The 16,650-nt window shown below is 36.0% G+C and overlaps 2 protein-coding genes across 5 annotated transcripts; one reads left to right on the top strand and one right to left on the bottom strand.

The window, feature by feature from the left end:
- The first annotated feature begins 5,212 nt into the window (after positions 1-5,212).
- LOC115999632 (probable magnesium transporter NIPA8) lies at positions 5,213-11,003 on the top strand. Of its 4 annotated transcripts, XM_031239474.1 has the most exons (15): positions 5,214-5,574; positions 6,241-6,429; positions 6,680-6,767; positions 6,860-6,921; positions 7,057-7,142; positions 7,258-7,331; positions 8,445-8,547; positions 8,655-8,783; positions 8,861-8,960; positions 9,072-9,191; positions 9,471-9,561; positions 9,648-9,708; positions 9,911-10,007; positions 10,091-10,349; positions 10,564-11,003. In XM_031239474.1, exons 2-14 carry the CDS (start codon positions 6,337-6,339, stop codon positions 10,334-10,336), a joined length of 1,350 nt encoding a protein of 449 aa, XP_031095334.1. In that variant the 5' UTR covers positions 5,214-5,574; positions 6,241-6,336; the 3' UTR covers positions 10,337-10,349; positions 10,564-11,003. The 4 variants fall into 4 exon arrangements, with proteins under 4 accessions (XP_031095335.1, XP_031095334.1, XP_031095331.1 ...); XM_031239475.1 differs by having other exon boundaries at positions 5,213-5,574; positions 9,911-10,001; positions 10,091-10,995; XM_031239471.1 differs by having other exon boundaries at positions 5,215-5,574; positions 10,091-10,995.
- A 973-nt stretch (positions 11,004-11,976) lies between these two features.
- On the bottom strand, positions 11,977-16,204 carry LOC115997876 (monothiol glutaredoxin-S7, chloroplastic). Its single transcript, XM_031237297.1, has 3 exons — positions 15,856-16,204; positions 15,230-15,499; positions 11,977-12,310 (listed from the first exon to the last, which is right to left on the bottom strand). Exons 1-3 carry the CDS (start codon positions 16,076-16,078, stop codon positions 12,255-12,257), a joined length of 549 nt encoding a protein of 182 aa, XP_031093157.1. The 5' UTR covers positions 16,079-16,204; the 3' UTR covers positions 11,977-12,254.
- Positions 16,205-16,650: the final 446 nt, after the last annotated feature.

Raw genomic sequence — 16,650 nt, 5'->3', positions numbered from 1 at the left:
TCCTCTTCTCAATTTTCCCCATCAGCTTTTCTACGTCTTAATATTTTGTTCATTCTTTGATGCCTTGTATTCTTTATTACTTTCATTTTTCATTCAATCAATGTAAAATCGTAAAGTGCTACCTTGTCATTTTCCCAGTGAGGAAACTAACGCACTCCCAAAAGTGCACTATAATAACAGAAGTGCACAATAAAGAAGTTAAACTTTCAAAAGATAATAGTACATGATCTAAATAAAAAAGTGCACAATAAAATACTTAAAGGAAAGAAGGGGGCAACAAAGTCATTCCCTACGATCAATGATGAATACAGTTTTCCGAGCAACCTCATAGATGGTCATATTCGCGGACTGTTTAACAAAAGAAAAGCTAATATGATTGAAATCATTAGTTATTACACGAATATCTTCAAGCACTAAATCAAAATAAGAAACTTTTGATGCATTGTTTAGTCCTTGAATAACCAACAACGAGTTTGTTTCGATCTGCGCATAGTCCATGCTCCTCGCCTTCAACCATTTTAGAGCCTCTCGAATACTAATTGCTTCTGCAAGCTTAGGATGAAACTTGAAAGTCACCTAGGCAGTCAGTTGCCACAATAGCTACAAAAGAGCCTGCACTGTCCTTGATAATAAACCCCAAGCCAACTTTCTTGTCTTGACTAGCAATAGCAGCATCAGTATTCAATGCCACTTGGAGGTTTTTCCCATTTTGCAATAGTGCCCTGTTGTGTTCTCGTCTGAGGATGTGGGTGGAAAGATCTCCAGTTAATGGCAATATTGTTCCACAGTTTATGGTTTCTAGCTCCCTAAATCTTCCAACAAGTAGTGAGGAGGAGACAACTTGAATCATCATCTAGAGATTTTATATGCCAAGATATCCAGTCTGCCATGCTCATGTCTACACATAGAAGAATGTTTGGGATGGGCCTAAGACAGTTATGAGCAGAAGTGCAATTAAATAAGAAATGTCCAATTGATCACAAAATGCAAACTGGGGAGCAATCAACTCTTCTTAATATGAGGTTATTAGTAGTAGGAAGCAAGTTTGAGCATGCCTGCCAAATGAAGTTCTTGACCTTTGGGGGAATAGCCATTTTCCAGACATTGGTCTAGTGATTGGTGTTATCAACCTCCAAATTTCCTCTCATAAGTCTGTAGCTGCTCTTAACAATGTAGGAGCCCCACTTTCTTCACCATACTAAATGATCTTGTCCTCTTGGGAATTATAAGAGATGAGAATTTTCATAATGTGCAATCTGTCTTCAGCCTCAAGCAGGTCCTCTAAGATCTTGTGGTCCAGTCGTCCTTCTGCATATTCATAAGGGAGTTCACCTTAATTCCTTGGAGCTGATCAGGTCCTATGGATTGGATAAACCATGACTCCTTACATGTCCACCATGGATCTTTCCACACATCAATAGAAAGACCATTTCCCACTCTCCATCCACAGTTGGCCGAAATGAGGGCTTGTGTTTCCATTATGTTACGCCAAACAAAAGATGGATTGCTTCCTAATATCACATGAATAAATGATGAGTTTTTAAAATACCTAGCCTTGTATACCTTTGAGGCAAAAGATTCGGGGAATTGGATAAACCTCCAAGCTTGTTTCCCTAGCAGTGCTAAGTTAAATTCATGGATTTTTCGGAACCCCATGGCAAATTTAGGCTTACAAAGATCAGTCCAATTCTTCCAATGAATGCACTTACCATCCTTTTGAGACCCTTGCCACCAAAACCCATTCAAAGCCACTTCAATACTGTTACAGAGCTCCTATGGGAGTAAGAATAAGCTCAATGCATAAGAAGGTATGGCCTGTAGAACATTTTTTATCAGGACTTCTCTACCTGCTCTTGAGAGGAACTTATTGTTCCAGCTATTAATTCTGCCAATGACTTTGTTCTTTATGAAGCCCAAGATCTCATTTTTCTTCCTACCAATTAGAGAGGGTAAGCCCATGTACTTCCCAGATGTGGAGCCTTCCGGTATACCCATGATTTCCATAATGATCTCCTTCAATCTGTTATTAAGATTTCTGCTAAAGAAGATCAAAGATTTGGTGAAATTAATAAACTGCCCAAATGCTGCAGAAAAACCAATAAGAGTTTTCTTCATGATCCCCACTTCCAATGGGTTTGCTCTGCAAAAAGAAACAATTGTCTGCGAAGAGGAAATATGATATCTTCGGTGCGCCTCTGGCCACCGAGATACCTTAAATACTGCCTTTCGAGCTCTCATTCTGTAAGAGTGCACTCAAACCTTCTATGATAAGGATAAATAGATATGGAGACAAGGGATCCTCTTATCTCAAACCCCTTTTGGGATGATAGGGCCTAGAAATTGCCTATCCTGGATGATAAAGAAATCCACAGAGGATATACAAGCATAGATCATGGACACAAAAATAGAATCAAAATCCAATTTCGAAAGAATCTCCTTCACCAAAGACCAATTCACCCTATCATAGGCTTTACTCGTATCCAATTTCATCCCAACATACCCCACCTTCCCCTGGGTTTTCCTCTTCAGGTAGTGTTGGGTTTCATACACTAACAAGAGGTTATCAGTAATTAACCTACCCGGCACAAACGCACACTGGGCTTCAGAGATGATATCACTAAGAAGAGGTTTGATTTTGTTTGCTAGAGCTTTTGCTAGGATTTTGTACATGACATTACAAAGGGCTTGGGCTGATTTGTGTCGGCCAAAGAAGTTTGGGGGTTGGGGGTTTTGGTCAATTTGGGAGATAAATGTGGCTATGTTTGGCAAGCAAGGATGGAAGTTTTTGAATGAGCCGAATGCACTGGTAACGAAAATCTTTAAAGCTTGACACTTTTCAAAGTGGTTTTTTCTTGATGTTGTGCCAGAGTCTAATCCTTCGTTTGTTTGGACTAGTATTCGTGAGGCTCAGAGTTTATTGAGGGAAGGGGTTAGATGGAGGATAGGTGATGGGGAGAATGTGAGTGTATGGGGCAACCCTTGGCTCTCGGATAACATAAATCCCTACGTTTTAACTCCGAACCCGGTGTATTTGGATACAACTCCTGTAAAATCTCTATTTTCTACTACGACTATAAGGTGGGATATGGAATTGTTGAGATATGTTTTTTTTGATAGGGATATTAATCTTATCTTGAGTGTTCCCATTTATTCAATGACAGTGGCTGATTATTTATATTGGAAACGGGAGGAGAGTGGTATGTATTCTGTCCGAAGTGCTTATAGAATTGTCAAAGGATTGTGTGTGAATGATAGGGGGTGTGAGTAGATAAAATGTGGAAAATGAACCTTACTCCAAAGATTAAATTTTTTTCTTCTGGGCATTGTGTTCTATGAAGTTGCCTACTAAAGACGCTTTGCTTGTAAAACGGGTGTGGTGCGATCCCATGTGCCCTTCGTGTGATAACACTAAAGAGACTGTTATTCATTTATTTGCAAACTGTAGTTTCGCTCATGCTTGTTGGACGGTCTTGAATAAGGATTGGCAGCTTAGTAGGATGGAGTCGATTCGAGAATGGGTTGATGATATATGGAGTCATTTGTTGCTTGATTTGAAGGAGAAAGTTGTGACTATATGCTACGCAATCTGGGCGAATAGGAATGATGGGGTTTGGAATAATCATTTTAAAGATCCTGAGACCTTGGTGCATCATGCTTGCTGTTTTGTGGCTGATTGGCAATCTTTCCAGAAAAAGTCATCTAATGGTCTGAATGTTATTGGCCGACAGTATACGCAGCAATGACAACCTCCTACAATGCATATTCTTAAAGTGAATATTGACGATGCATTGGATGTTCATAACCGGCGAACTGGATTTGGGTGGGTTGTGCGAAATTATGAAGGGGGTGGTAGAAGGGGTTGCATTGAAGTGTGTGGAGGGGTTGTTTGAGGTGCGTGAGGCAGAGGCCATGTATGCCTGGGAAGTGTTGAGTTGGATTAAGAGGAAAGGTTGGCAGAGGAATATTCTTGAAATAGATGCCCAAGTTGTCACGTAGGCAGTAGCTCGGGGTGGTGATCTCTTTCCTTATGGTGGCCTTATTAACGAGATTACGAACCTTATTCAGCAATTTGAGGCGGCTTCGATCAAGTTTGTTCATCGTGAATTCAATATGTCGGCTCATATTTTAGCGAAGACAGCTCTTTGGAATTCTAATAGTAATGTAGTTGAGTATTTTGATTTTATTCCTCGCTATCTTTCAAATGTTCTGATAAACGATTGTGAGTTTTAATGAATTTCCTTGTTTTTGTTTCAAAAAAAACTTCAATTTTTGTGTATGTTTGTTTGGGAACTAGGGTTCACGTACAGAAAAAAAGAAGATGATGAGTTTTGTGAGCAAAATAAGGATCAATACTATATTTATACGAACAAGATAAAAAAGCAAGTCGTACGACTTGCATTTCTTATATAACTTCTGACAAAGACAAAGTACGTATTTTTGTGAAAAAGAATGATTTCAAAAATTTGAGAAACTCAAGTGTGACTTGCGTTTTTGACTAGAAATTTAAGTTTCAAATGAGTTTTTTTTTTTTTTTTTCTTTTGTTCAAGTTTTGAAAGTTCTGGATTGTTGTCCGTTCTTCATGTTTTTTGTCATTTCAGTCAATTTTCCACCTAACATGACGACCAAAATATTTTAATTAAAAAAAAACAAAAATGATGTGGCATTCAAGGTATGCAAAGAAAATGATATCACATTTAATAGGTTAAAATGGTTTAATAGCACCTGTGTTTTAAGTTTAAAAGTGTTGATTCAGAGCCTTTTATGCATTTTTTCAAGTAATTTAGGGAAAATTGCGCTTTTCGTCACTAAGTTATAGCGTAATTGTATAATCATTTATGAGTGTTGATCATGTTCACATTTTGTCCCTAAGTTATTATTGTCGTTACACTTTTACTTCTTGAATTATACTGAAATTTCAAATTTCTTCTCAAATGTTTTATGAGTAAAGGGATAAAAAGTACAACTTCAATAATAATTTAGGGACAAAAAGTGAGTATGATTAACACTTAGATACGAATTCTACAATTACTCTATAACTTAAAATACAAAAGTACAATTTTTTCAATAATTTAATAGCTTATTTGACCATTATTCCAAAGAAATTTAAAATTTATTTGTTTTGAGTAGGACAAACCTTAGTCTTTGTGACGCAATCTATCGACACAATTTAATTGATTGGTGGGCAAATGGACCCCCGATGCGATGGCCGATGGCGATGATAATTACAATTTACAAATCGGAAAGGAAGAACGAAAGAGAAGATAAAAAAAATTTCTTTCAAGTGTTCAACCCTTACCCCTCCCTCCTCCACCTCATCCTTCATCGCTAAATCCGATTTTTTTCTTGCAATAATACTGCATTTTGCTATCCATCCAATATCTTTCATTGTTTCCAGGTGAAATATATAGTAGATCAAGGGGAGGGGGGGACTCAACAACAACACAGGGTTCGTCGTCAGATCTGCTGAGCGAGATTCTTTTTGGCTCAGCATTCGCTTGCTTTTCCATTTCCGGATTGCAAAATACAGCCGCGTCCTTCTTCGCCCTGCTGCCTTTACTCATCTTTTACCCGAGGTGAATTTGCTCAGCTTCTTCCCTTTCTGCATTCTTTTCCGATTGAATGAAATTCAATTTCTTTGGAGATTTCCGCGTTTTCCGGGGATTGATAGATTTGTCTCACATTTGTATCTGTATTTCTTTGCTTGGAATTTAATTGACGACTATGTATTGTTTTGCTCGGAACCACGGCCAGATCGAGAATTGATTTGATTCTATGTAAAGATTTACATTAACCCTGAATTAACTGCCTTTTTGTAGCAGCACAGTTGGTATCACCTTTCATTTCATCTTCCCTTGATTATTGCTGTCATTTTTGGCTCTTAGCTCTCTCCCTCCCTCCAATCTTCTCCATTTTTTTATGTCAATAAGGAGTAGTTGGTTTTATCTATCTGTTGCAAATGATTTCCACTTGAATCTAGTTTTTACTTATTTGATATTGCCTTGTAATTCAACAGTTTAATGTAACCACATGGTGAACTTTAGCCATTCCATAACCACCACCCTATCTCTGCACTGGTATTTGATGCAATGCACCCCCCAACTCACCTTTATCTCTTTAAAGATAAAAAAAATTTGATTGATGTGAAGATGGTTAAGAAGCAATTAGGCCTAATGACTTCTCTAATGGATGCTAATGCTTCTTTGAAGCCGGCTTTCCAACTTCATTGATGGGTGCAACAGATGGTATGCCAATCACTGTTTTGCAAGAACTGACCTCAGTTGATTGCTTAAGTATTCTCACCACTCTGAAGATTCTGCTTGGCTGCAATCAACCTTATGGGGGAGTGGGTGATTGGAGCAATCATCAACCTTTTCGGCAGCATTGCCATTAATTTTGGAACCAACCTTCTAAAACTGGGTCATGATGAGGTAATTCATACTTTCACTAGTTTTTTCCTCATCTATTAGGTACTTCAATTACTATTTTCTATTTGAATCTTGTCTGCCTTACCCAAATTTTGGCAACTGAAAATTGCTCGTAGTCACAAGGCTTGCACACTTGAGAAAATAATGATTGCCAGCACAGCTCATGACTGCACATTTTAGTTGTGTGTCTTCCTTATTGTGAGGTAGCTGGGTTAGTCAATGTCAACTGTAATGACTAATTATTGTATTATAGAAGGAAAAGTATTCCATGCTGGACACGGAGGGAACAAATGGGAAGGCTGCAATGAAGCCCATAATATATTCCCAAACATGGAGAATTGGTATACATCTGTTCCATGGTGGTTTATTGCTTGCAAGTGATTCTCTTTCTCTACTGGATATGATCATGTCTGATGGTGAATTTCTGGTGCAGGAATTATTTTTTTTGCTGTTGGGAACTGTCTAAATTTCATTTCATTTGGATACGCTGCTCAGGTCAGTAGACATTTTAGTTGGCTTTCAGCTGGAGGTGTATACTTTGGATTTTTATTTTTTAAATTTTTTTTGGGGTTTCCCTCATCCATTTCATAGCTATGAGTTTTCACTCTCTTGGTATTTTTCTTTTTGCAGTCACTACTTGCAGCTCTGGGATCTGTACAATTTGTTTCTAACATTGCTTTTGCCTACTTTGTATTGAACAAAACTGTGACAGTCAAGTGAGTCAGTCTATCTTATACTCTAGACATTGACAGAATATTCTAGTGATTTTTCTTAAAAATTTGTGTTACTTATAGTATGAGTTTCACCATGACCAATGTTGTTTCCTTGCAGAGTAATGGTAGCAACGACTTTTATTGTTCTTGGAAACATCTTTCTTGTTGCTTTTGGCAACCACCAGTCACCTGGTATGCAATTGAATGAGTACATTGTTGTTTTATTTCTTATAGTCTGTATTTATAAAACTGTACCCAGATTTTACTTCTAAATCATATTTTCCTGATTAGATGGCATCAGAGGTATTGAAATATTTTAATCTGAGATGTACATGTCCTGCAGAACCTTGTTTTTGCTGATGCAAGAAAGTAATTTCCCTTGTGATTAGTTTCAGCTTCTTAACTTCTTTTATGAGAGTGGAAGACTACAACTAACTTCATTAGATCCTAAGAAAGACATATTAGGGGTTATGATAAACTTGCATTAACAAAAGCTCACAGAGAAATAGAGTCAATAGTTCAATATTGCTGAATCCAACTAGTTTTAGGTTAAGGCCTTGTAGAGTTATGTTGAGTTCTGTATATGTAATCTATTTTGTCATCTTTAGTGAGATTCTCCCTCGAAGTTACAGCCATGTGATGCAGGCTGGGGACATGGATATGATACAGGAAGGCAACAATACTTTTATCAATTATTTAATAGATGTTTTAGTTAGATTAAAATTGCTTAATAGTTGGTTATCTACTTGTCTTAGGCTTTTAGGTGTTCCAGATATTTGATTCAATTAGAAGTCTCTGTCTTAATTAGTTAGACTATTAGTTATTAGAGTCTTGTATTTTCCCTATTATAAAAAGGGAGAATTCATTGGATTAAGGGGAAGCAGAATTTTAAATCCCAAAAGGCGGACTAAAGGAGTTTTGGCAAAACACTTCTTCCTATTCCTTCTTCTGCCTGTGATTTATGCCATAACACCATGTTCAGGCCCCATTGCCGAAAGTGCATTAGAGTATAGCTGATGTGGTATTTCTGATAATACTGTAACATATTTTATTTCCTTTTCTTTAAAAATACCTTTTGAAATTGTAGTGTAAAAGTATGAAAATAGTCAATACATTACTCTCATGCATTTTCTGTTTCTTGTATATTATTGAAATATTCACTAAAAACACATGTATTAAGTGTTTTTTCATAGAAATCTCTATATTTGGATGTGTTTTATTTACTTTGGGGTCATATATTTTTCTGATTATTTTCACTTATTGTTCATGAAATTGGATATTCCTCTCTTTTTTTTTTGTTTGCAGTTTATACACCAGAACAGTTAGCAGAGAAGTACAGCAATATTACATTTCTTCTATATTGCCTGATTTTGGTCCTAACCGTTGCTTTGCTTCACTCAATATACAGGTAATATGAGAAATCAACATAATTCTGTCTACACAATTTTTGGGTAGTCAAACAAACAATAAGTTTCTTTTCAATTTTTCTGTTTTCTGAAACATTCTTATATTCAGGAGAGGGGAACAGCTGCTCAGTGTCCCTGGAAATGACCTCAAGCCCTATTGGCAGATGCTGCTTCCATTTTCATATGCAATTGTTTCAGGTGCTGTTGGGTCATGCTCAGTGTTGTTTGCAAAATCTCTGTAAGTTGCCTCTTAAACTTTTCATTGCCCCTTAGTGGAGAAAAATCCAAATTGAAAATTTGTGCATGTGTGTGCAGGTCAAACCTGCTAAGATTGTACATTTCCAGTGGTTATCCACTGCATAGCTGGTTAACATACTCCATGCTTCTGCTATTTCTTAGTACAGCTGGATTTTGGGTACATATTTATTAAACCCTTGTTGAATACTTGACTATTTAAATATTTTTTGACTAGATGAGTGTATCCCTTGTAAACTTTTGAGTTTATTTGATCTAACAATGATTGCAGATGGCTAGGTTGAATGAAGGACTTTCACTGTTCGATGCAATTCTTATTGTGCCCATGTTTCAGATTGCTTGGACCTTCTTTTCTATTTGTACAGGATTTGTGTATTTCCAGGAATATCAGGTTCTTTCTCTCTTTTATGTCTGTGATTTCAGGAGTATCTATAATCTTTTTTTTTTTTTCCTCTGAAGATGCAATTTGAAAAACACAAATTGCACAAGGTTTGCATGACTAGCATCTATTGACCATTGTTATCCCCATTTTCTGCTTCCTGAATTCTGATTGCTGTTGATTCCTGTAGTTAGGATGGTCTGATTTAATTAGAAAAGTTTTTCTAAGGGCCTTCAAGTCATGGTGTTAGACTGTTAGGTGTGATGTACTTATTGGATGTTATTTAAGCAGGTATTTGATGCTTTACGAACAACAATGTTTGTGCTTGGAATGGTTTCTGTATTCATAGGCATATCTTTGCTGGCACCAGATGATTCCAAAGGTGTGTAATTAATCAGTCCTGGATACAACTATATTAGATTTTAATTGTGCCTGGTCATTGGAAAATCCTATCTCAAATTTTTGCAGGAGGTGAAGTCAAGGAGAGACCTCTAGTTTCTGATTCAAGTCTGTCAAATGATGTGGGAAGGTATGTGAGTTCTCAAGTTTTCTATGTGGAATGCATTCTTTTTATTAAACATTGGTTTCAAATTATTAAAATCCTTATGGTAAATTCTTTTGCAATTTGCTTGATTTTACATATAAGGGGTTTCATATATACTCTCTTATAGGAAGTATTTGTGTAAGCACTTTGTAAATCTGATTGTACTTTTCAAATATCTACATGGCAGGCTGGTTATGTCATCTGAAGATTCTCAAATTAAAGACATGAGATCATTTAAACAAGTAATGCTGACGAGATCTGCAAGTTTGATTATCAAGGCAAAGGTTCTGATATTTTATTTAACTCTATTATTCCTAAGTAGAAGTTGGTGGGTCCTTAATTTGTGTGGACAATGGCTTTTATGCAGGCTGCATGTTCACTATCATTAGGTTTGGGGGATAATTCACTTCACGCATCCTCAGTTTTGGTGATGCCTATGGTGTCATCCAAAATGAATGGCTTCCGAGGAAGTGGGCTTGACCGGGCCAAATTATTTTCTGTTAGAGGCCAAGGTTGGAGCAAAATTTCTGTGGATGAGGATGGTGAGAGAATTTTGGAGGCAACTGCAATGCTTCCCCAGAGTGTTGGGGGTAGCAGTAGTATGGTTACATGATAGCTTAAGCAAAGTAAGACCAATACCCCGGTTATTTCTACCATACCATCGTTTTGCCAAGATTTTTAGACACTGTTATTAATGTCTGTCTATAGTTGTGCCTGCAAGACTGCTAAGGGATTGATTGAGTTACGTTAGTTCCCAGAATATAACGGATGAAGGGATATATGTATTTAGTGTTGGTGGAGTTGAATTTGAGAAAGTTTCCATTGGTAATTTGAGTTCAGGAATTGGGGTTGTGAAATTATGGCAATCTATGTTGGGATCGGAAGATGGTGAGGCGAAGAGGCATGAGGTGGGTAGTTTGGCGGCAGTCACCAGCTGCAAGGTCTCCTAGCAATTGTTTGAAAAGAGAGGTTAGTACAGTAGTATGTATCAGTGTAGTACAAATTCTGGAAATGACTGTGATGTGTATAAGCAAGCTGCTATGGTATGGTCCCTGTGTGTGTAGTGAGTAGTGAGCATAAGGGTATCCTTTTGTATCTTCTTCTATAGACTATAGACTAGACTATAGTGGGTAAATCTCAGAACACCCATTGTTCAGAACTTACACTTGTAATACCAAATCCCCCTTGAATCATAAGGAGGGGGAGTTCCCAATTGGAGTGAGTTCCATTACATACAACATTTTAGGCCTTTATAATTTGAATTCCTCCCAATTCTCTTTTATTTTTCTTCTTTCATTCTCTATAATAAGTATTGAGGATTTAAGTTTTGTCAAATTCATTAGGTTAAATTACTGCCACATCTGAAAGTGGAAGCTTAGTAACCAGCAAATCAATGATAACTTAGACTCAATTGTTTGTTTTTTTTTTCTTGGCCAATTTAAGGGAGTTTGCCAAAAATTAAATTAAAATTAAAAGCCCCTAATGATACAGATTTTACACTTTTTACCTCTTTTCGTATCAAACATGACAACAACTTTTTACCTTACAAATTATGAGATCAAGTTCAAACTTTTTTTATTTATTAAAAGGAAAAGGGTGAAATAAGCCTTAAACATTACCTGAAAAATTAATTAGGTCTCTAAACATTTAAAAAGTGCAATTAAACATTTTAATATGTTAAATTGGGACAAAGAAGCCCAAAAATCGAAGTAGGTCATTTACTGTTCAGCGGAAAATCTGGCGACCACGACTATAGAACCGTTGCCAGTCACCATACTCCAGCGGAAGGCGACCAAATGGAGAACCCTCGCCTGAGATGGAAATGACTTGTAATAGCACGTCAATTACCAACTATTAGACTTCATTGCCCCGATATAACATGTCAAGGGACCTAATTGACTTTACAGGTAATGTTTAAGGACTTATTTGACCATTTTCCCTTTATTAAATAACTCCTTAAATCTTTTTTTGAAACCAACTCCTTAAATCTTGTTTACAAAAAATAACCCCTTAAATCTAGAGTTCAAACCTCACTTTGGTTATGTTAATGCCTGAAGTGATTATCTGCTAAGGCATTATTTGGAGCCATAAATTGTTAGTTGAAAAATGGGCATTCATTGATGATGATGCACGCTCACACGTACATGTTAATTTTGTGACTCTGATCAAACCACAACTGTTGACAAAAAGCATTGAGGCAACCAAACATAACCAACTCTTGTTAATTGGAATGAGCTGAAAAGAGTTTACTTGTTCCATATAAAAATCTTTGCAGCATTATATTTGTAACTATCAGACCAAGCTACTTTGCAACTGTCATCAATCCAAAATTTATATGAAGCAATGCAGGTCAGAAATAGAATAATAAATTATTTTTATTTTAACAATAAAGACAGAATAACTGACACCCTACATTCATATCATTTGGATGACAGAATAAGACATTTCACAACATTGTTTTAGGATTATGATGGAGCATCCACCATCCACTACTTTGCAATTTGATGGCATCAATGGTCTATTTCAACCTATCAAGAGCACATTGTCTTTTCAAGCACTTCTTGCAGCTCTCCGCTCTTGTATGCCTCTGTAATCACAATGCAAGTAAGTTCTAAAACTTGTATGTAGCTACTGAAATGTATACTAACATAAACAGAATCCCATGTTTAGCACAATGTCATTATGATATGAGACCATAAACACGCCATTACGCCAATCCTTGTAGTCATCATCATAATCATAAAATAAGGAACAGTATTGTAACTGTTGTATAACTGATACATTTTCCAGGATGAACATGATTACTTTCCCACAATATGTCACATTTTACAATCCATGAATATTCATAGGATAAGTCCTGCAGCAGTAGTACTTATGGGAATGCAATCTTAACAACCATTTTGCCAAAGAAATTCTTGCATTGACAGTGGAAATAAAATAAACCCCAAAAATAACAGTATGAACTTAGGGTGTGTTTGGTTGGTGGGTTTAGGCATAAGGTATGGGTATCAAAGTGATTGTTAGTGTTTGGTTGATAGGCTTTGAGAATACTATTATGGGTTTGGAATACCCCATTAATGAGAAAACCCATACCCTTATTAAATAAGGGTTTCATTTCCCTTCCTCCTTTCTTCCCCAACTATTAAGGGGCCGTTTGGTTCGGGTAATCTCAGATTACCTAGGTAATCTGAGTCTGGTAATGTTATATTACCTTGTTTGTTTCAAGTTATGAGATTACCTGGTAATGTTACATTACCTCAAAGCTGACGTGGCGGTAATGTTTCAAGGTAATGTCATTACCCCCGTTTTTTTAGGTAATCTAAGATTACCTTGGTTATTCCAATTTTGCCCTTGTTAACTAATCCTTATATAATAATAATAATAATAATAATAATAATAATAATAATACTAACACAATAACATATATAAAATAAATATATGTTTATATAATCAAATATACATGTGTGTATATTTATATATTTATTATTTTAATATTAAGCATCAATACATTCATACATATAAATAAATAAAAATACACACAATAAAGGCACACAAATAAATAAATAAATAAATAAATAAATAAATAAATAAATAAATAAATAAATAAATATATATATATATATATATATATATATATATATATATATATATATATATATTAAAAGGACATTATAGTAAATTGTCCCATATAACCTAAAATATAACCCTTAACCAAACAAAGTAATATCATATTCCACAATCCAAACCAAACACATCAGGTAATCTTACATTCCCGAAATTTCACATTACCTTCCTGGAGGTAATCCTATTACCTGGGGTAATCCAAGATTCCGTGAACCAAACGCCCCCTAATAGTCATTCCCATTCCACCCAACTACCAAACATGTTAAATACTTTCACCAAAACCCATTACCCTTACCAAGTATTTGATACCCATTCCGATTCCGATTCTCATGTGCGAACCAAACGCACTCTTAGAAAGGCAGTACAAAATATAAATAGAGAAGTCAAAGATTAAATCATAATAACAAAGGATCTGAGATTAACACAAGCAGAAGTCTTCCACATCCTCAAGTAACTAGTGTAGGCCAGTTATGAAGTAATTTTTTCTTTCTTTAATCTTTATATGCTTAAATTAAAAGCAACAATGCCACCATTTCAATTTTTATACGCTTAGTTTAAATACAATCAAATCTTGAGTTGGCTTCTCTTCGAACTACGGAGTATATAATTATGGCTCATTTCATTCAGATAATGGAATAAGAGAGAATTCTGAGCCCAGGATGACGGGGCATTAAAAGATAGGATAAAGACTAAAGAGTGAGATTGGGTGGACAATCCCATGTTTGCTTAAGAGAATTAGTTGTGATTTAAGGATTGGACTAACAATACAATACTTAGGGTGCATTTATTAACTAGAAAAAAAAATTCCATTTTTCTGAAAAAATAGAAAGCAGAAAATGTGTAATTTTAGCACTGTTTTTCATTTTTTCCATTTTCTATTCTTCCAACTTAACAAAGGATTTGGAAAACACTTTTTTCTTGTTTTCCAAATAAAAAATATATACATAACTTCATCCATAATCACCTTTATCATTACCTACAAATTTCTACCCGCCCGCCTATTTATATACACTCCTACCTACCCAATCATCATGACATCATCTCTACCTACTTATCTTCCCGCCACCATTAGTTCTACTATCTATACTGTCACCACTCCGACTACATTTCCTACAAGCTTTTCTTACTTTAGCAACCATCATCTATCTACTCCATTTCCATCTACTTATCTCAATATCTACTACCACAGAAGCTAGGATATGCAGACAAGGCAGAAGGAAATGTAAGAAGACCACTTCCCTATTGCTGAAAAGTGTTTTTTCCTTTTCCAATTACAATCAAATTATTTTCCATTACACTGATATAGTCTTAATGTCAGATTTTCCTAAGATTCTGCATTACTTTCAAATAATGGTATTTGCTATGACATTGCATTTCTTACTGATTTCTATAACTCTAGTATGATAGGGGGAAAATGTATTCAATCCTAAACCTAAGCTGCTACTTTAATTTATCCTTACTTTTACAAGGATGAGAAGTGGAGTATAACTGTATAACTCATCTGTTTTTGTCCTTTATATGTTGATAATAGAAAAAAGACAAATATTTGGACAAATTTCCCTGTTTTCTTCACAAAATTTAACATAACTACATCAACATTTGGTTGCTCATTTTGCTAACCCTGTTTGGAATCAGTCAACTTTACCCATGTTTGGACCCAGCAACTTCAACTGCTAACCTTCTTACCTTCCCACATTAAAAATTAAAAAAATAATAATAATAAAATAACTCCAGCACTTCAATGTATCTAATCCCAGATATTCCTATTTCTGCCCTTCAACCCAACAAGTTTGTCCAAATGCTCAAAACATAGGAACCAAATTCAATATTCAAGTTCTACTCCATGTTATTTATAATAAATAGTTCAATAATATATACGTACCTACTGTGATGTCACAACCACCAAAAAATTCCCCATCAATGTAGAGCTGAGGAAAGGTTGGCCAACTGGAATACTCCTTCAATCCTTGTCGCAGCACTTCATTTTCAAGGATATTTATTGTCTCAAAAGGCATGTTCAAGGACTTTAGTATCTGCACCACCGTGTTGGAGAATCCACATTGTGGAAATTCCTTGGTTCCCTTCATGAACAACACAACTTTTTGTGATGTAACAACTTTATCCAAAGTAGTCTTCAACTCAGGACTTAGAGCTGCATAAGAGTGAAGAGAAATGCAAACCGAGCATAAATCAAAAACACTTAAAAAGGAACCAAACACTGTGGAAGTAACCCCCAGAAAATTCTTCAATTATTGCAACTGTGAATTGTCTCCCTCCTCCAAGTATGATACTTGGGACATGGAACACTACCCTAAAATCAATTTCTCTTCATTATCTTCACAAAACGTCCATTGAGATCATCATAGCCAAAAAGAGAAGTGAATATTCTCCCTAATTGTTGCGCATTTTCATGTGTTAATTGGTTATATTAGGAACCTCCCCCATCATTTTTCTCGTTTGAATTAACAACGGATGATAAAAGCAAGCAAGCACGCATTGAGTACTCACCGCATAAGCATCGAAAGGATCGAGATCCGGTTCTTCCAGAACGGTTTCTGCCGACGATAGCGGTATTTCGATTTGTGGAGCAGCGAAGTGCACGACAATAAGGAGTCGGAGCGTGCACCAGAGAAACATTGACATTAGGCGTAGCAGTGCTGGTGGGCGCTCTTACGAAGAGGGGCGCAGTCGTGAAAGCTATCTGCGATTGTAGCGCCACCGTAGAAGACATGGCGGATTGCTTCTTCGTTCGTTCAAGTCAAAATAGAAGGGGAACAGTCTTTCCTCGATCGTTACCCCTCGTCCGCTACCCAAATCGGCAAAACATCCCCTCGGCGGCTTAAACGTGTGATAAGAATGAACCGAACATAAAAAATCTTTTCGGTTTGTTAAGGTTTTAAAAATTATGTAAATGTTTGTGTGTGTTAATAAACAAGTTTATTGTCAAAGACTTGTGGTTAAGTGGCATTCGGTGTTCCGATTAACACTCCCACATGAATGATGTGAGTGAGTTCAAGCCACGTGTTACTGTACAATTATCATGCCAAAACTAACCTAATTAGAAGGTCAAATAACTTTGTTTATGCATAGTGATCATTTATATAGATGTCTTCGAGTATGAATTGAAACCCCCAATCCTTATTTATGTGAAATGAGTATTCTTCCTTTTGATTTTATACTATTATTTGTGTATATGTGTGTTATCATGTTCGTTAACTACTTGTAAGTAGATGAGCCCTTCATTAAGCCTTGGTTAAGAATTTGGGGTAAATACATGAGTTTGTAAATATAAATTCTTTTTAT

The sequence above is a fragment of the Ipomoea triloba genome, chromosome 12 (assembly GCF_003576645.1).
Source record: "Ipomoea triloba cultivar NCNSP0323 chromosome 12, ASM357664v1".
Taxonomy (NCBI): Eukaryota; Viridiplantae; Streptophyta; class Magnoliopsida; order Solanales; family Convolvulaceae; genus Ipomoea; species Ipomoea triloba.
The sequence above is the reverse complement of the archived record's forward strand: the minus strand, read 5'-3'. Positions and strand labels throughout refer to the sequence as shown.